The 20,109-nt window shown below is 41.7% G+C and overlaps 1 protein-coding gene across 2 annotated transcripts; it reads right to left on the bottom strand.

Moving 5' to 3' along the window:
• Window positions 1–758: 758 nt before the first annotated feature.
• Window positions 759–17,068, bottom strand: ss18 (SS18 subunit of BAF chromatin remodeling complex). Of its 2 annotated transcripts, XM_072687261.1 has the most exons (11): window positions 16,914–17,068; window positions 14,857–14,933; window positions 14,666–14,750; window positions 13,056–13,194; window positions 12,256–12,480; window positions 10,793–10,954; window positions 10,091–10,168; window positions 8,914–9,036; window positions 7,006–7,136; window positions 6,260–6,323; window positions 759–4,170 (listed from the first exon to the last, which is right to left on the bottom strand). In XM_072687261.1, the coding sequence occupies exons 1-10, from the start codon at window positions 16,980–16,982 to the stop codon at window positions 6,306–6,308; spliced, it is 1,107 nt and encodes a 368-aa protein (XP_072543362.1). In that variant the 5' UTR covers window positions 16,983–17,068; the 3' UTR covers window positions 759–4,170; window positions 6,260–6,305. The 2 variants fall into 2 exon arrangements, with proteins under 2 accessions (XP_072543362.1, XP_072543361.1); XM_072687260.1 differs by lacking the exon at window positions 6,260–6,323.
• Window positions 17,069–20,109: the final 3,041 nt, after the last annotated feature.

The following is a 20,109-nucleotide window of genomic DNA, read 5'->3' as shown; positions in this document are numbered from 1 at the left end:
CCTCAAACCCAGACTGAAGACCCTCCTCTTCCGAGAGGACTTGTATTGGATGTAAGAGTATCGTGATCTCCATACTGACTTCTGTGTTTAGTAGTATCTAAGATTAGAGGGATCTTTTGGATCCTAGTCTATATAAACTAGCTAAGGGTGTTTTCTGAGTAAACACTTTTGTAATCGCTCTGGAGAACAGCGTCTGCTAAATGCCTTAAATGTAAACGTAAATGTTTGGTGTCTGAGGTTTGCTTCTTTATTCTTGTATTGGAGCTACATTGAAGGCTGTGAGCCATACAGTGTGGAAAAAAAAAAAAACCCACAAAAGCCAGGCAGCCAATAGGTCCAGTGGACTAAGGGACTAAGCGGCCCAAGAAAGGACAACCTGTAAACCAGTGACAGGGTCATGGGCTCTTTGATGCTATATAACATCAACTTAAAGGATCTGGAGCAACCCTGCCAGATACCACAGGACACCAAAAACAGAGGTTTTGGGGAGTCCATGCTTTAAATGGTCAGACTTGTTGTATACAGATACTAATGTTTTGGCTGATTAGTGCATATTTTGAAGCATGTGCTGATTTCAGAAAAAATAAATAAATGAAATAAAATTATGAACCAAATACTTTTTTGCTCTTATTATAGAGGGGTTGTAATAAATTTCGCACCAGAAAAGGAAACCATTAAAACCATTAAAAGGCTGGAACGCTTAAAGAAGAAGTTTACATGGAGATCTGGAGCGTTTTAGAAACAAAACCCAATGAAAATAAAACCCAAATGACAATAATTTATTCAACCATATTGTTCAATTACAACGATGTACAACTTTACATTGTCGCGAAAACAGATAAAGACATGGCACCTTTCAGTTGCATCATGATACAAGAGCACCAAATGAATGTTTCTCATCAGCACAAATGTCCTCATACATTCTGAGCTGGAACCCCACCACCACCTTCCCCTCCTAGGGGAAAAGAAAAGACAGCAACAAAAAGGGGAGAAAAGAAAAAAAAAAAAAAAAAAAAAAAAGGAGGGGAGGGAGACTAAGACTAACTAACTACAGGTGAAGGTACGTGTGCTAGTTTTTAGACCTAATTCTTAATTGTACATGCTCTGAATTACACAAGTTTACATACACTTTCAAATAAAAACTACAATCTGTACCGGACAACCTTAAAAAAAATGAAAAGGTGGGCAGGGAGAGCTGTTCTACAACAGCCTTGACCAACCGATATGAATGAAGGTTACAGTCCAAGAAAAAAAATGAGTATATCAAGTAGAGCAACACGAAATGATAGATGAAAAAAAATGACCGTTTTGAAAGATTTGGAGAAGAACTGAAAGATGTCCTAAAAACATTCTGGTTGTAGGTTTAGGTGAGAAACCTGAAGTTAACAACTACTCCCAAAAATTCACATTTTCAGACATTATATATAGGTAATCTTTGCTGTCACGCAAAAACCTTGCAGCTCCAGAATGGCAATAAAAAAATCAAAAAAAAAAAAAAAAAATCAATATAACTTTCAATAGAAATCAACGTTAAAAAGATTTAATTCTAAGCAATTTTGGAGCATTTCTATTGGTCCATTCATTATGGAGAACTAAAGAGAACTGCCAAATTCTAATATCTCAAAAGTGAAAAATCAGCAAGTTCTTCCATCACAGCAATGATATTAAACACAGTTATGTCAGAATATGATGAGCACCCCTGATTTGGAATAAACTCTGCCAACCCTGCTAACTCTACTTCCCATAGAGGAGCACGGTGAAGTTCTACAATTCCAGCCTGTATCCATTTGTTTCTCTGCAGACTCTGTTAGTTAGCCTCCTTTCACCCTGTTCGTCAATGACCAGGACCACACAGGACTGACCACCACAGAGCAGACTGTAGTAATCAGGTGGAGGGTCACCATTCTCAGCACTGCAGTGACACTGACTGACGTGGTGGTGGTGAGTGTGTTAGTAGTGTGTGTAGAGCTGGTGGTACGAGTGGATCAGACACAGCAGTACTAAGAATATCCAGCCAACAGCATCCTGTGAGCACTGATGAAGGACTAGAGGATGACCAGCACAAACTGGGCAGCATCAGATACAGAGCTTCAGTCTCTGACTTCTACATCTACACGGTGGACCAACTAGGTAGGTGCGTCTAATAAGTGGACACTGCTGAGGACACCAACACACCACCACCACCATGTCAGTCCGTGTCACTGCAGTGCTGAGAATGCTGACCCACCACCCAAATACTACAGCCTGCTCTGTGGTGGTCAGTCCTGTGGAGTCCTGAGCATTGAATAACAGGGTAAGAGGAGGCTAACTAACAGAGTACACAGAGAAACAGATCGACACAGTCTAGGCTCCTGCATGGGAACTGGATCTGATTGAATGTGCCGAGCATTCCAAATGAAGGGGTGGTCATAATATTCGGATATGGCCGTGTAGATTATACAGGGTACTTGGACTGGGTCGCATACAGAATCAGGCACCGCAGCCCCAGGACCACACCTAAAACAATAACAGGACTTATTGCATAACAGGATGCTTTACAGCATGGTTCTCCTAATTATAATACCAATGTTGCAGCAGCACTTCTGATGCATGTAAGCTCAAACTAGTTGCTAATATTTTCCCCACAATTTAGACTGAGAAATATATATATATATATATATATATATATATATATATATATATATATATATATATATATATATATATAAAAAGGAAAATAAAAAAGCTGCAAATGCTGAAATTATACACATTTTATTTAAACCTCTGTAACGTTACAGTCTTGGAAAGTTTCACATTCATAGGCCAAAGACCAATTTCATTATTTAACCAAAAAAACAACAACACAGCTGGTCAAGGCAGAGCTCCAAGTCTGTATTCCTTCGTAACTCAGTTCTATCACCCCGATTTGAATGCGACTCCTGACTGTCCACTCTTGGGGAAACTTCAATGTACAGCCGAGTCATTACACTTAAAACGAAGTGGCCCCCTGTGGACAATCGACATGCAAGCCACTAGAGTAGCAGATGGGTTTAATCAAGGTTCAGCATGGTGGGTAAGAACCTAAGACATTACACTACAGAAGGGACAACATCTTTGTGGGAAAATAAAGAAACATAAAATAATAATAATATTAATAAAAAAAAAAAACCCAAAACAACCAATATAAACACATTTAGCAAAACAAAAAGTTCAATATTTAGAGCCAAGTTTCCAAATCCTCAGTACAAAGTAAGCTCTATCTGGAAAGCATAAAATACATTTGTACATCATAACATAAACTTTGACCTTGACGTGTAAGAAGAAGAATATTCCCTGTGCAAGATCATCTCTCTGGGACCCCCTTCAACCCCACCCCAACCAAAGCAGTTTTATTGCTTCATCTAAACAAACTTTCAGGCAATGGAGTGAAGAGATGTTTACCAGCTCACTGCAAAAAGAACGTGACTCGATGCTGCGGTTTCTATCAAATCCACCACCCCCCCCACTGGTTGTGGAAATTGTTCTGCAAGCAAGGCAGCACTGATTTTTCTTTAAGGCGTTGCTGCTCTTGAGATGGCTTTTGATGAAACTGGTAAAATACAGATTGGAGGATTGCGAAGGACCGGAACCGAATAAAGCCTCATTAGAAGAACTGCAAGAGTGCATTTTCCACATTTCTCTCGCTTGCTGCTGAAAAGCTCACCATATTGATCTGCAGACAACAGGGCTGAATAATGGAGCAAAGACAGACATCATCAAGGACCATGAGCATCGTCTTCTTATCTATGTACCATTTCTATGCGCTGTAGTTGTACTGTACAAACATTTTGAATGGTGAAAGGGTGCAAACTGAAGGAATGCGTTTTCTGGAGATAAACAAACGTGATCAGTAAATATGACTAGCAAACAATACCATTAAAATCAAGAGTGCCATCACTGTAACTGTAATTGTAAATAAAGGGGGGGGGGGGGTATTCTGTGTGTGTATTACATGGGCAGGTGAAGAGAGAGAGGCATCCATGTCTTTAAAATGTCAAAGAAAAAAAGAAAGTGGAGTTTTTGGGGGGTGGGTGGTTTGGGGAGGTCTCAGAGAGCGGTAGCCCTTCCGCAGGTCCAGAAAGACAGCGCCAGAGACGCTCGAACAGGAAGAATAGCGGTTGCCGTTTACTGCTGGTAGTTGCCGTACTGACCCTGTGGATAAGCAAGAAGAACGGCAGAAGAGTGTGAGCTTCCCTCTCTGCAGTATTCTGAAGTTTCTTACTCGCTGCTCCTCACAGAAGCTTTCACCCTGGCTGCCCATGTAGTGCTTCAGCATTTCTAAACTGTATTTATTATGAGCAGCATCTATACAAATGTCAATGTATGTGAAAACAGCAGCTGCAGTTTTGCGCGAGGCAGAAGAGGCGCGACGTGGCCAGGGGCTGCCACTCTTCCCCTTAATAACCATCATCTTTTGGCAGCGTCCCCTTTTCTTTCTTTTGATGAACGGATACAATGTGAACGAAGAGCTTCAACATATCTTGACATTGGTATGAGTAGGATCATAATAAACATTAGCTTTACTGAAATGTGGAAAATAAAAAAAGCAAGACATGCTTTAAAAAGATTACTTTGCTTGTGGTTTGGATTGAGAACATGCTTGGTAAATCCTACTCAACTCTAAAAATACTGTTTAATCCTCACAGAATTTAAAAAGTATCATTAGATAGAAGTGCAAATGAATAAATGGGTGATTCATCAATTAATTCTTTATAAGCTTAAGGTTACAAATTTGTATTAAATAATGTTACAAAATGAATAGCTAAGATAATATATATTACTGCATTATTTATATTTATTTTCATTATCAAATATGATTAATTCAGTTATCCATATATTTATATGACTGATATATTAACAAACCTTAAATTTAAGAAAATAAAAGGCAGGCTGTTGCGGTAGCGACCGTGATTTTGGGTAACACTTGTCTGTGCCTAAACCATGGTAACAAAAACTGATAGGAGAGCACATCAGCCATAACAGACAAGTGACATTTAGAAAGTCTGTAAAAGTGAATAATTTAATTATCCATTTCTCCTGATCATAGAGATGATGTATTCCATGTAATTACCATTTGATCCGTTACAGAAATATAAATATATACATAGAAAAAGACCTAAATAAAATGTTAATGATTCACATGTATTTAAGTCTCACGCTAGCAGCTGCGTAGTGTTAGGAATATAAGACCTAGAGTCTTTATTCCTGGGGAAAGAGCTGCCTTCACCGATCTTGATCAAAGTTTCACCATCAGTATCATTTTAACTGTTACGAAATCAAAGTTAAACGCACACTAAACTTTCTAAACCTAACGTTCACTGCTTTACAGTCTATATGGCCATGAGAAAGTACATAAAGCCTTTGAAATGACCTGGATTTCTGCACTATGCCACTTGTCAAATAAAATAAAATAATTAAATATAATATTTTAATTCATAATTTTTTTATTCTAAGATCAATGCTGTACATTATTACATTTGTTAAATTTTCAAATGTAAAGATGATAAAATGGACCTCCAATTGAAGAGTCACCCAAATACTCTGTAAGTAGTTAGACTAAGCTAGATATGTAACGGTCTAGGAGTGAATTCTGGCCTTTCGCCTGCCGTCACTATGTTAGTTAAGTCAGGTGTTAAAGCACTCACAGGTCTCTTTAACATGTTGTTGACTAGATTTAACCAGTAGGTGGCAGCAATGCCATGAATGAGAGATGTGAATGCTGAGAGAGGGAGTAAGAGCGAGTGATCAAGAAAGACAGAACGAGCACATGTCAAATTATGAAGTGGGAGGAAATACTCTTTTTTTGGCTTTTTTTTTTTTTTTTTTTTTACAAATCTTTCCAACATTTGTAGTATTTTACATGGAGATTTCTAAACAGGGGTCGAAAAACGGCTGGACAGTCCAAGCTTGCAAAGCTTTAAATATAGTCAGATGACATAACGGTTGGACATCAGTGTTCGGGGTCTGGATCTTTTGCTGGTTTTACTGTATTTGCACAGTCACAAATCACAAGTCATAACGAATCACAATTATAACCACTCAGTTTTGCCCGGTAATCTCGTCTTTCTAAGCAGAAGGGACCTGAGGATTAATTCGACCCCTGATTACAAAAGAATGTAAAATAAAAGATCAGAAAATGAAGAAAAACAGAACAAGAGGGGAGGGGGAGGAGGGGGGGGAAAAAAGGCCAGGAGTCAAAACGTCTAGATTTGACGATGGCGTTCTTCATGGCAACCATTACCTTTGCTTCTTTACAGATCTAGTCAGGGGTTGAAATACTCGGTCCGCTATTTCCTCATGTGCCCCTGAATGTTCAAAGATAGAGATATGAAAGGAACACGGTGGCCTCTCAGTGAGGGCCACAGAGAAACACAGGTAGCACAGAGATCTGTGCGTGTGTGCGTGGCTCAGCGATGACAGAACCAGCTTTGCGACGATCAAGAGATTTTTGCACAGATTTTTAACCCTTTTTTTTTTTTTTTTTTTACAGAAACCTGACTGTGATTACCATGCAGCCTTTCAGCAGGAGAGTACTCCGTACCATCGCCTTTCAGAACAGAACAAAAACTCCATCGCTCTAAGCTCCTACGGCTTCAGCCCAGTCCACATCGGAGCTATTTTGACAGTGCACTCATTTATTCTGCTCCAGCTCTAAATTCACCTGAGCCAGGCAGTCTGTTCGACAGCCCTTGATTGCCTGGCAATGTTTAACTGGGAACTGGAACAGCTTGTTTCCAGTAATAAACCAATATTAGTATTTTACAAACAGGCCATGTGCTCCTGAAATGTGCACCAATTCAGAACTGGAACACAATGAAAGTGTGGACTGACGTGGTTGCGTGTTCCATAAGGACCGGGTTGAACTGACCAGTTTACTTACCACAGAAAAACCAGGATCGTCTTGATCATCTTCCCTATGAAAGCTTATCTAAGCAAACACATTGAGAAGAGAGGACCCTAACTCCTTTCTGTTGCCCTTTGCCTTACCTGGTCATAGCCATATGGGCGCTGCGGTTGGCCTTGTGGAGGTCCAGGCTGAGGCGGCCTGTAGGCTGCGTATTGCTGCCCTTGGCCCGGCGGGTAATTAGGGTACTGTCCTGGAGCACCTTGAGAGGGCCCTAGACAACAGGACATAACGAAGGTCAGTATCAGACAAGTGAATGAACCCACCACCCAAAACAAACAATACACTCCACTGCCAAAACTATTCGGACACCTCAAAATCAAGGGTATTTATAGTATATATTTAATGAAAATGCTGTCTATCAGATTTTGGAGAACTGCTCTGAGGATGTGATTGCATTTAGCAACAAGAGTGTTAGTGAGGACAGGATGTTGGGTGATCGCCACCCCACTTCACCCAAAAAGTACTGGATGGGGCACCATCCATCGTTCCAGAGCACACAGTTGGCTTAAATCTGGAGGCTTTATACCCCTCTAGCCCACGCCTGGTATTAGGCGGCATGGTGCAAATAGGCCCATGTTTATCTGCTCCAGAGAGTCCTATTCTATTGGCAATACTTCTCTACAGGCCCTAGACAAGCTGTGTGTGGGTAAGCACATTTGCACATCTGGGTCAGCAATGGGTGCGACTTAAAGTATCTGAATGCATTCATTATAAGAAGTGTCCACAAACATTTGGACATATGGTGAATATACATGTCACCTTTTAAGCAGGTGTGTGATCATTTAGGCGGGCAGTGTGAACAGTGGCATGTGGTGAGCTATAAGCTCTCATTACTTATTAGCTACACTATAGACTTATCTCCAATGCAAAAACTAGGAGATTAAAGAAGCAAACTTCAGACATGGAACATCTCTTGGCTGATCGACTACATCTGGGATAAGGGAAACATTAATGAAATCTGATTTTTGGCCAAACCATTACTTGAATAGATCAAGTTTGGGCACATAATGCGAAGTAAACAGCACAGTCTCTTTTCAAACTATGGCTTCTGGGAATCGAATGCAACACCCAAGCCTTTTCCAAACACCACAGTGTGCCTTTTTCTAATTGTTTGCATGAAAGTCAAACAAGCTTGCTTCTGTTCAAAATAATGGCATCTGGGAATCAAACACAACACCGCCCCAGAGCAAATCAATCAGTACACCGGCTCTGATGAGCAAGAGGAAGAGGAGTAGTAGTGGGATGAAGGCCGTCTCCGAACTCCACCGCATATAATTGCGGCGGCGGACCCACAAGGAGCATGCTGCCCTGCTAATGTGGCCCGACATCAAGGAGTCCATAAAGCTTGATTTAAAAAAGCCCAGGCTCATTAAGACTGACGTGGGCCGGCCGAGCGCTCGGCCATTTACGGAACACACTGGGCCCGCTCTGATTCTCCTCATTCAAAACGAGCCCACGCAGGATCATTAGGTGCACTGGACCATCTTAACCTTGTGGGGGCTCGGGAGAGCGCCTTCCAGATGGTGCCCGTAGCTTCGTGGTGCAAGTGTGCTAGTGTGTGTATATACACGTGTGTGCGTGCGAGATTCTCCAGCAGCTCATTATTAAGATGTGAGAGGCCTCCAGCTCAGCCAGAGAAAGAGGGAGAGACGAGCTGACAGGATTAGAGAAAGAAATGGGGGGGGGGGGGGGGGGGGAATCAGCTGAGGAACGAAGACCACGAGTCCCTGCTCCTAGTGGCACAGCTTGGAGGTATAACCTAGCCACCCCTCTGTCCACTGAGAGTATTCAGTATATTCTGTGTCACCCTGTCAGATTCTCCTCTTCAATCCAAGCTGCTTCATTATCGATATAAGGTGGTATAACATCCGGTTCTTTGGAAACGTCCTAATATCTACATAGACTCGCCTTTAACACTCGGAGCTAAATCGGCACGGCCTTGTGTAAGCACACAGTTTTGTGAAAGAGCTCAAGTCTGCAGAACTCACCGTAACCCTGCTGTTGGCCCGGGTAGCCCTGTTGTGCTGGGTACTGCTGCTGGGTTGGGTAGCCTTGAGGCTGGGGAGGGCCTTGCTGGTAGGCTTCCTGCTGCTGCCCATACTGAGAGTTTCCTACAAAGGAGAAATAAATTAATTATTTTTAAGAAATTAACACATCTACCTACTATCTATCCACCTATTTGTTCCCCGAGTCATTTACTGCCTCTATATTGCATTTTGGTTCTTTGATAGAGTCAATTTCATTATAAGGGACCTTGAGGGGAAAAAAAAAAAAATATAGAACTATAAATATTTGAATAATTAATTATTGTTATTATTGACCAAACATAAATAACAATAATAACAACAACGGCAGCAACAACAACAACGGCATGTTTAGTCATCACATTCTTTCACACCCACATATTCAGCCACATAGCTCACAAAGATCACAGCCCGAAAACCACAGCTGAAGCAAAGACTGTGGTCATCAAGCAAAATCCAGAACATACAAGCTCAGATTTCTATCCACAGCTGCTCAACGACCACCAGGTGGCACTCTAAAGCAGCAGTACATTAATATCCTGGCCCTGAAACAACACAAACTCTGCACAGCTTAAGGCAGAGGTATTGTTATTCTGGTGCTATGAGGCTATGAGCTTTATTTCTCTACATAGGTTATACAATCGGGTGTACACAGACCCTGAAGACCATGAAGGGTAAACTTTTCCCCCAAAACATTTTGCTTAAGTATGTTTGTTGTAGGTCACTGTGTTGTAATTGAAGTTGTGTCTGACGTGTGCTCAAGGGGGCAAAGGGTTAATCTTGTAGACTTTAGGTTGGGCATTCTTGGCACAAGACAAATAAGTAACCCTCTAGGGCACTTAAGTCTCCCAGACTGCACAGAAAAAGAGCAAATACTAAACAGTACATTCAATCAGTCCTCTAGGATATGCAAATCCTGCCCGATCCTAAAGAAAACCCTCAAATTACACCAGTACAAAAACTGATGTGAGCTGCCAAGATGAAGCAATATAGGTGGTTTAATACTATAAATGTAGGACAGGGACCGGAAAAGACTGTTCCCAGGTAGAGCAGGTAGTTACGAGAGATGCAGGAGCAGAAGAAGTGTCAGGTGACACGGATTGTAAAGCATGTTGGTGAGAAAAATGATCAGGCCTCCTACCCTCAGGTGCTCCCTGGCCTCCATGGCTGTACTGTTCTCCATAGTAGTCCTCCTGGCCTGGATACTGCTGTGGAGGACCTAAATAAAAAAAAATAAATAAAAATAAACACACCACTGAACTTTAGCTGTAATGATATAGATGACATTTAAATTGTGATTCACACACAGACATTAACCACCCTTCCAAAAATAGGAAAGGCAAACAAACAAGGAAACATATGGGAACCAAAAGCAGCAGCAGATACCTCTGGAGTTAAAAACACAGAGCTCAATCTTCTAGAAAGTGGTGGTGGTTCTCCATCACTGTGTTCATTAAAACACATCCAGAGTTCTCCTCATTGAGTCCACAATTATTTTATTTAGTTCTCCTCAGATCAACACCTGCTTTGGTAAATCAGGTGAGCTGCTGCTGCTGCTGCTGATGGAGTTGAACACATCCTCCACACTGTGCTGGCTGGACTGGGGGGCGTCCAGGAGAACCCTGGAGGAACCGAGCTCTGTTCTTCAGACTAGCTCACCGACAAGATCTCACTACTTTCTTCAGAATGAGAAGCTCGTTTCTCCTTTTTACTGGATTTATATTTACCTACTTTATCTGTTCTGATGAGACCTGGAGCTTCTACTGTAAAAACTATACACTTTATTATTTGTAATTTAACAGAATTGCCTCATGGGTGCTGGAAGACAGTAAATAAGTCCAACCTTGCTGAGGTGGCCTGTACGGAGGCATGGGCCTCTGGCCCATCACATGGTTACCCTGACCCATTATGCCCATTGGGTTCTGTTGACCTTGGTAATGCTGCCCACCACCACCAGGGGGCATGTTATACTGCTGAGCGGGAGGCTGCTGGTGCATCATGGGACCTAAAGGCAAAATAATAAACAATATATATTAAAAACTGGGCAGACAAAATTAATATCCTGTTATTAGCAAGCACACTACATGTCCAAATGTTTGTGGACACCACTTTTAAGAAAAGCATTCAGCTACTTTAAGTTGCACCCATTGCTGACACAAATCTGCAAATGCAACAAACTCTCTGAAGCAGATAAACATCTGCCTTTTGGCACCATGTCTACTGGCAGGCGTGGACTTAAGGGGTGTAAAGCCCCACAGCATTGAGCAGTGAAAGAACTGTGTTCTCTGGAATGATGGTGGTGCTCCATCCAGTACTTTTGGGATGAGTTGTGGGATGAAAAAGTTTAGGATGAAGCGAAGTGGTGATCATCCAACATCCTGAGTAACACAAGTCAGTAAATGCAGTCAAATCCTCCCTCCCTGGCCAGTAGAGATAGTTACTCCAACAAAAGCAGGATAAACTATTTAGCATCCTTTATTTCAGAAGCAACAATGAATGAACAGGTGTCCCGATACTTTTTTCTATATAGTGTATATTAAGCATAAGGGAAAAAATCTTCAAACTTAATATATGTAGAGGCTACTCAGGAATGTTTATCACAAAATGCTAAATTAAGAATGAGAGGGGAATAGTTATACTCTTACATATACTTGGTCTAAAATAAGAAAATAATCTGTAATGGTGAATGGCAATCATAGTTTGTCATTGTTATGGTTTCCCCAGGCAGGTTAACCACTAAAGACTACACAAACCCCTAAAAATGTTCTATTAGCTTTCTGGAGAACCACAAGCATTAAAACCACCTTTGCTAGATTGGCTCATGCCCACAGCATATAATGATTTGGGAAGAGACAACTCTGAGAACTTTCGGCTGGAGTTCAGGAGGCTTCTGCTTGTGGTGGAAAGCCAGTTCCCCCTCTCAGATAAGTGCAGCCAGGAATGAGAGATTTGACAGAGTTAAAAAAGGGGGTGACGGGGTGGTGGAGGGTCGTGAAGGCTTTGTCGTGGAGATATGAACAAGGAAGAGATGGTATGTTAGACTGGGAGGAGGGGCTTCAGGCATGTCCTTCAAACAAATGTATTTTTTGTGGGGCAAAACTGTTCTATGGCATCATTACACAAAAACCATCTCCAAAACATCAACTCTACAAGAGTAAGAAAGACCTTTCTAACTTTCAACAGAAGTTAACAGTAAAAATATTTTGCTACCTACTGATCCATTCATGGAAAAAGAAATGTGAAAAAAGGCACGAACGGAGATTCAAGGCTCTACCATGACCGCACTAATATGTATACATGTGTTACCTTGGTTGGGCTGCATGTTAATGCTGGGTCTGGGGCCATAGCTGGCCATTGGCTGGCCTTGGGTAATGTTCATCTGGCCCTGGCTGGGCAGGCCCTGGGAAGAGGGTACGGTGTGATTGTAGGCCCCCATGGAGCCGTGGCTGCTGGGAGGAATATTCATGGAGCCACTCTGCATGTTGGGAGGCTGGTTAGGACCAGGGCCCTGCATGGGCATGTGGTTGGGTCCTGGAGAGAAACCATACATAGGAATTAGCGATGGCAATATATTGCAAGTACATAGTAAGCCAAGACACCAGGGGAATATCTAGGCTTCTGGTGATGTGTGAGATGATTTGGAAGTTCTACATGACGTTTATAGGTGGTTATAAGCTTTAAATTATTTGTTAGCTATAAAAGGTTTGTGGTTCCAGTACAAATCTAAAAAAGCAAATATGGTCTTGGATGGTCTTTAACAGAGGTTTAACAGTACATGCACCTATACCAAATCTTCGTGGTATGGACATCACAGTACGGAAGTCATGATACGGTACATGCAGTTGTACGGCAAGCACATGGTACGCATGGCCTATAAATATGCCTGTAAGGTCCAAACCATGGTGTGTACCTAACCATGACTTTTGTGTACTGTTACACCCCTAACGCACAACACAAAATCCAACTGAACACAGCGCCGGTGCAACAGTCCATCTAAAACATCACAGCACAAAGAACGGCTGAGATCATCCAGAGGGGAGCCTGCAGCGTTGCTAAGCGACAGCGAGATGAAGACAGAGCTGCAGAGTGGGACAGCGCTCTCTTACCAGGCATCTGGCCGTTCATCTGGTTCTGCATGTGCGGAGCAGGGGGGCCGTCTGACGGCATGCTGTGGCCGTGGGGGGGCTGTGGAGGGGGGCCGCTCTGATTCATTCCCCCCGACATAGGCAGGTTCTGGGTGGGTGGCTGCAAAGAGCGAAACTCTGTTAATCAGACTTTGAATAACCAAGTCAAATTAGGTTTAAGAATGTACACACACACACACACACACACACATCCAGAGTGTTTGTCTATGTGGACTACAACTACAGACAATGGTAAGCTGAATCATGCTAGTTTGCCAAGCTCAAGGTTGCTTACAAAATCAAGGCCAGAGCATGTAGGAATAAATAAGACACACAACAGGAAAAATCACAAGAGATACTGGGATTGTGGAGTTGACAGATAGACTGAGGTTACATCAAGACAAATCAATTACACAACTGACCAATTAATATAGTCAATTGTATAAAAAAGGGGTGCCTCTTTTCAGGGAACAACTCATTGGCTACAGCTGGTATGTAGTAATGAATAAAAAGAAAAACTAATTTAAAAATAAGCTTCGGAAATTGCTAAACAATTCAGATGTCTGCATTTTCTGATTACTTACAAATCTTTTGTCTACATAAAAGCATTATCTAGACTAAATTGCCTGTCTGGACTGCTATAAAGAGACACCTAAGAAACAGACTATTACTCCTAAAAGTGGAGTTCTTCCCTTTAAAGAAATTCCAGATAAAGCCAGAGTGTGGTGAGTGCAGCTTCCTACAACATCAGAAGGCTCTTGGAAACTGGAGAAAACTGAAAAGGGTCTGGTACAGGAAGAGGTCCGACACTCAAATCCACAACAGCATCAGAAGACACGTTTCTGAGAGTCAACGGCTGCCAGCGCACATGACAACACCTTGTAGCTCAGCTTAGCACTGGACCAAGTCTCGGTTTCAGCTGTTGAGAGAAGACTTGGAGCTGCCAGTGGAGTGGCAGCAAGGTGGTCATTGCTAAGATGGCAAAACAGGGAGAAACAGGCTTGCCTGGGCCATGCAACATTACCAGTGGACTACTGAAAAAACACTGAAGGTGTCCTAAAACGTTTGACCAATAGCGGCATTGTAAAACGTGGAATATTCAAGGTAATCAACGTCTCAGTGCTTTCCATAGCCTATAATCTTTTAGAGGATAAACATCTAGCAGTTTATGAATCAGTTCGGCTCTCCAAGAAGAAACTGGACAAAAAAACTGAAGGTGTCAAGAACTTGTCAAGGGTCTAGATCCTACTGAAACTCTTAAACCTAAGTGCAGCAGTTTTTAGTGGTCTCAGCAGGTCTTAACAGATGATTAGGCAATTTAAAGCCTCAGACAGTGACATGACATGCATTGACCATTACAGAGCATAAGGGGTTAACTATGTTTCTTTGCCCTAAAAGCACAAACTCATGGACAGTGTGAAGCCCAACAGACTGGAACTGAGACCCACGGCCTTAGAATTCATGTTTATGTTCCCGGTCCTGCCTTTGACCGTCCTTAGATGATGATATCTAAGACTTAAACATGGTGGACTTCCCTTATGAGTACACAGATACAGCGAGAGACCATCAGTAGAGACAGAGTCAATACTCACAGCTGGTAGAAGAGACTGCATGTTCTGATTGGAGTCTGCTATTGTGGCCAAGTACACCAAATTTCTGTGAAGCATTTGTTGGTAACTGTTGGGGTTAAAGAGAGTACAAGGACACTTACACTTACATTACTACAACACAAACGAGATCATGGTGTTAACTTCGTGCTGCAAGATGTTGGCGATGAACTTACTGTGAACATTCTGCAGTTTTTCCTTTGCTTTGGAAGTCCATGATGCACTGAATCAGCTGATTGTTTTCATCGAGAAGCTGGAAAAGAACCATATTTAAACTATTAATAATAATTAACATTAATAATACTTATTTTCAGCTGACCTCAATTTTATTCCCAGTCTACAGTTCAATGTTCTCTTAGTTTTAACCATAAGATATAAGTCTAATTCCTGGTGTGTCCAAGAGACAGAGGACAGAACAGCTTATGGGTGCGAGGAACAAGGGTCACTTTCTCAGACACGGATTAAGCCCTTTCTTTTAATAAAAAAAAACCCACCATTCAAAATACAGTGTAGTCCAGGACAAGGTGTAACCCCTGTCCAGGAAACAGTCCTTCTAATGAGTGAATAAGGTGCACCTATAACTGATACAGGTGTACAATTTGGGTAAACTCCATGGGATGCTCGGTTCTGGCGTCCAAAGCACCCCAGCATTAGATAGATAGACAGCAGATAACCTCTTCCCTGGAGAGATTCAGCTCCATTCAGTACCACTGAAGAAGGTTGTAATGACCACTTCATCAAAACCATTAAAACCCCCTCCTTGTTTCTACCCACTGTCCGTAACACCAGCTCCACTGACCATATAGGAGCACTGTGTAGTCCATCTGGTTCTCTGCATACCATGTCTCCATATTAGCCTCATTATACCCTGTTGACGAGGATCCCACAGGACCGGACACCACAGAGCAGGCAGTATTTGGGTAGCGGGTCACATCCACCCAATACATCGACAGACTAGAGCCGACCCCGACTAGAGGACGCCCAAAAAATACTGTAGCTTGTCTCCGACATTACACCTACAAGGTGGACCAACCAGGTAGGCAGGGGGCAGTGGTGGCTCAGCGGTTAGAGCGCCGGGATATCGATAACAGGGTTGTGGGTTCGATTCCCGGGCTCGGCAAGCTGCCACTGTTGGGCCCTTGAGCAAGGCCCTTTACCCTCTCTGCTCCCCGGGCGCTGGAGTTGGCTGCCCACCGCTCTGGGTGTGTGTCTGTACTCACTGCCCCTAACACATGTGAGTGTGTGTGTGTGTGTGTTCACTACCAGATGGGTTAAATGTGGAGGACACATTTCGCTGTACAGTGACAAATACGTGCACCTTTTCCTTTACCTTTACCTTTTAGGAGTGGACGGTGAATGGACACAGTGTCCGATCCACTACCCTTTAGGCGTGCGTCACTGCAGTGCTGAGAATCGACCCACCACCAAAATACCACCTGCTTAGTCCTGATGGACAGCTACAGTCTGATGGAGAAGTCCATTTAGAAGTGCTCCTATAGAGCAAGTGTAGCTGACCCCACTGATGCTGTGCCACACTGTGGCTGAATGCAATCAAATCCTTCCAGCAAAGGGCGCCAAACTGAGCTGCTGTTGACCCTTGATGTGGTAATGTGGCATGAGCAGATGTCTGCAGACGTCTGCAGACTTTTGACCATGCACTATTTATTGTGTGTGTGTGTGTGTGTGTGTGTGTGTGGCTAGCTACTACACACAGGGCAACAAGTAGACCACCGCTAGCGTTAGCCTCCGCTAGCAGCTAGCACTAGCTACATTAGCTGCTGCTGCTGCTACAGGGCGGATTAACGGCAGGTTTTCTAGACGTTTCCTAGCTAGCACTATATTTCCCAACATAATTCATCACGTTTATCCGACGTACACTATATTAAAGCTAGAGAGAGAGCTAGAGAGACGGGGGCGATTGGGTGATGTGCGCTAGCTAGCTAGCTAACAAAGGCGACAGTTAGCTAGCTAGCTAGCTATATCTAGCGATAGCCTTCAAATGTAGCTAGCCCGCTAAAATCGTGAGAAATGTGGTCACTTCCTAGAGAAAATACTGAGACATCTTAATTAAGGTCGATATTATTAGCTGAACATCGCGAGGAGGTTTTAGGAGCTAGCTACAGTGGCTAGCTATAGCTAGCTGATTAGCGCTAGCTTAGCAACCGTCCTGGCTAACCCACCATAGAAACCCATTGGCACCGTGTTTACGCCCTTGTGTGCTGGAGACTGTTACCTTTTGTATTCCCGCGGGTGTGATATCGCCCTTGGCGCGTTGTCTGTGAGGCGCAAAAGCCACCGACATGCTTATATTCTCTATAAAATCAGAAAAACGACGATAAACTACAAATCCTTCAGCTCGCCCTACAGTCTCCCGCACACACGGCGCAGGCTGCGGCGCTCTTCTATTGTCCCGTTTTAGGGGGGTTCCTCGATTACGACTCCATCTCAGCGCTCACAATTTGAGCTGGACAGAGTTGAAAAGTTAGCTTCCACACTAATACACACTGTAAAATAACATTAAATGTGTGTGTAGCATCGCTGGTTTCAGGACACACTTATATTTGGAAACGGTAATATCGTCCCCCCCCCTCCGTCCAGCAATGGTTCGGTCCTGAACGCAGCGCTGGACAGACAGCCGCAAGCCGCTTCAGAGAGGAGGCTGTTCTGCGGGACTACGCAGGGTTGATGTTTCCAGCCGCGCACATTGTCTAAACACCGCGCATTTTTACCTTTAATCACTTAAACATGGCTAATGTTAGATTAGGCGTGGTGTAAGTATTTGGGGAGACGCCGTAGGGGTGTAGATCTGATGATCGTGGTCACGTGCTCTCAGAGCTGATGAACCGTGTTTTGAAGATGGCGGGAGTTTAATCATGTGGGTCATATGGTCTGAAAGTGTGTCTCCAAAACTTAAAGCTATTACCTAATAAATATCACTGTAAATATGATGAGAAAATTGTAGATTTTTATTCTATTCTTTATAGATGTTTATTAGGGCTTTAATTAATTGATAATTCAGTTAATTCAGTTTTCATTCATTTGCAAAAGCATGGTGATTGGCCCATGTAAGTTTAAAAACACCCCAAAAAATAAATTCTCCCATATTTCTGTTTCTCAACAATTCCAGTAGCATAGAGTCAGCTGTACTGGTTGATATGTAATCACTGGTTAATATATATCATAATATACAGTGTGTGTGTGTGTGTGTGTGGAATACAACCTATTTAAGTAAAATTCACTTACTATCAGTGTGTAGACGTTCCCCCCAGGCCACCTTCTCTTCAGTAGTTTTGTTATATGCTAGATAAAGGTTGAGTGCCTGGCCTCAGTGCTGAATGCTGTAATAGCATGTTATCATTTCCTTTTGAGCTTGACCATATGAGTTTTACTTATCTGTAAAATTGTCACATTATGATGAGAAAATTATAGATTTATTAAAACAAAAATTATATTCCTACATGGTCATTTTCACATTGTCCACATTGTCCACATGGACTGATATGGCATTTGCATCACCAAATGTATCAAGTTTTTTTTTTATTATTATTATTTCTATATTATATAAGAGCCTGTGCACATAAGATATAAAATATTTATTAAAAATAAGAACCTTATTTTTGGTAATATTTTTTAAGGTTTGTGTGCATCTCTCAGTTGGAGTTTGACTTACCATCCCATCACACTAACATGTTTAGGCTATAATTAATGTACTGGTGCTTTAAATGACATCAGAAAGATATTTACCACCCTGTCACATACTACTCCATCACATACCACCCCGTCACATACCACCCCGTCACATACCACTCCATCACATACCACTTCATCACATACCACCCCGTCACATAACACCACTCCATCACATACCACCCTGTCACGTTTTCCGCCATGTCTGAATTAAGAGGATAATATTAAAATGTTTTGTTTTGGGGGTTGAACATATATTGAATGATTATTGCTTTTCTGTCATACAAAAGATTTTTCCCCATTACTGCAAAAAAAAAAAAAAAAAGAAAAAAAAAAAAAAAAAAAAAAAATTATATATATATATATATATATATATATATATATATATATATATATATATATATATATGGGACGCCAGAACAGCCAGCACAGCAGAGAAGTGAGGAGAGAGCGCCATCTACCTAGGGCCAATTGTGCTCTCTCAGGGCCTCGGCTGCCGATGGCGAGTCCCCTGGACCATTTGGTGCCCTGGAGATATATATATTATACATTAGTATTATAATATATATTATTATTATTGATTTGTATATTACATTATTACAACAAACATCTACACAAAAATGTTGGATGCCATTATACACAACTAGCCTGCAGTATTTGTGTGTTGCTGCTAAATAAGTAAAATAGAAGCAATTCATTATAGTGTGTTTTTCCCAGCCAACCATCATCTTCTCTGTTCACCTTCTTAGCATTAGATCTGCCACAGCATTGGTAGCTAGACATTCAAATGTTTATCAAATGTTATAACTAAATATAAAACTAAATAGAGTCCTCATATGAATCAACTATTTTGAGTTGATAAACATGTGTGGTTGTTTTTTAGGTCTTTAATTAATTGATAATTCAGTTAATTCAGTTTTCATTCATTTGCAAAAGCATAGTGATTGGCCCATGTAAGTTTAAAAACACCCCAAAAATAAATTCTCCCATATTTCTGTTTCTCAACAATTCCAGTAGCATAGAGTCAGCTGTACTGGTTGATATGTAATCACTGGTTAATATATATCATAATATACAGTGTGTGCAGTGTGTGTGTGTGTGTGTGTGTGTGTGTGTGTGGAATACAACCTATTTAAGTAAAATTCACAACTTTCCCATTGGCTCCAGGCACTATCTATCTGCATATTGGGCATGCCCCCCCATCCACACACACACACAAACACACACACTTACTGTCAGTGTGTAGACGTCCCCCCCAGGCCACCTTCTCTTCAGTAGTTTTGTTATATGCTAGATAAAAGTTGAGTGCCTGGCCTCAGTGCTGAATGCTGTAATAGCATGTTATCATTTCCTTTTGAGCTTGACCATATGAGTTTTACTTATCTGTAAAATTGTCACATTCAACACTTTTGCCTGTTGTTTTAACTATTATTATTTAATTTTACAACACTCAGAGGTTTTCCCCATAATCTTGAGTTGAAAATGAATGCTTGTTTAACTAGTTCAAGCCAATAATTGGAACGAGTTAAGAAAACTGATGCTAATAGTTCATCTGTTTTATAATTTTGCATTGTGAAGTTAAAACAACTTGCAGAGAGGAGTCCAAAGCCAATTTAGCCATATTAGCCAAATTAGTTATTAGTTGAGGTAAGTAGTAATTCCAATTTTATTTAATTTAAAAATTGAAGTGCAGCTTTTTGAGTTAAATTTGATAATATTTTTAAGGTGTTCTTGTAATTGAA

The sequence above is a fragment of the Salminus brasiliensis genome, chromosome 9, assembly GCF_030463535.1.
Source record: "Salminus brasiliensis chromosome 9, fSalBra1.hap2, whole genome shotgun sequence".
NCBI lineage: Eukaryota > Metazoa > Chordata > Actinopteri > Characiformes > Bryconidae > Salminus > Salminus brasiliensis.
The sequence above is the reverse complement of the archived record's forward strand: the minus strand, read 5'-3'. Positions and strand labels throughout refer to the sequence as shown.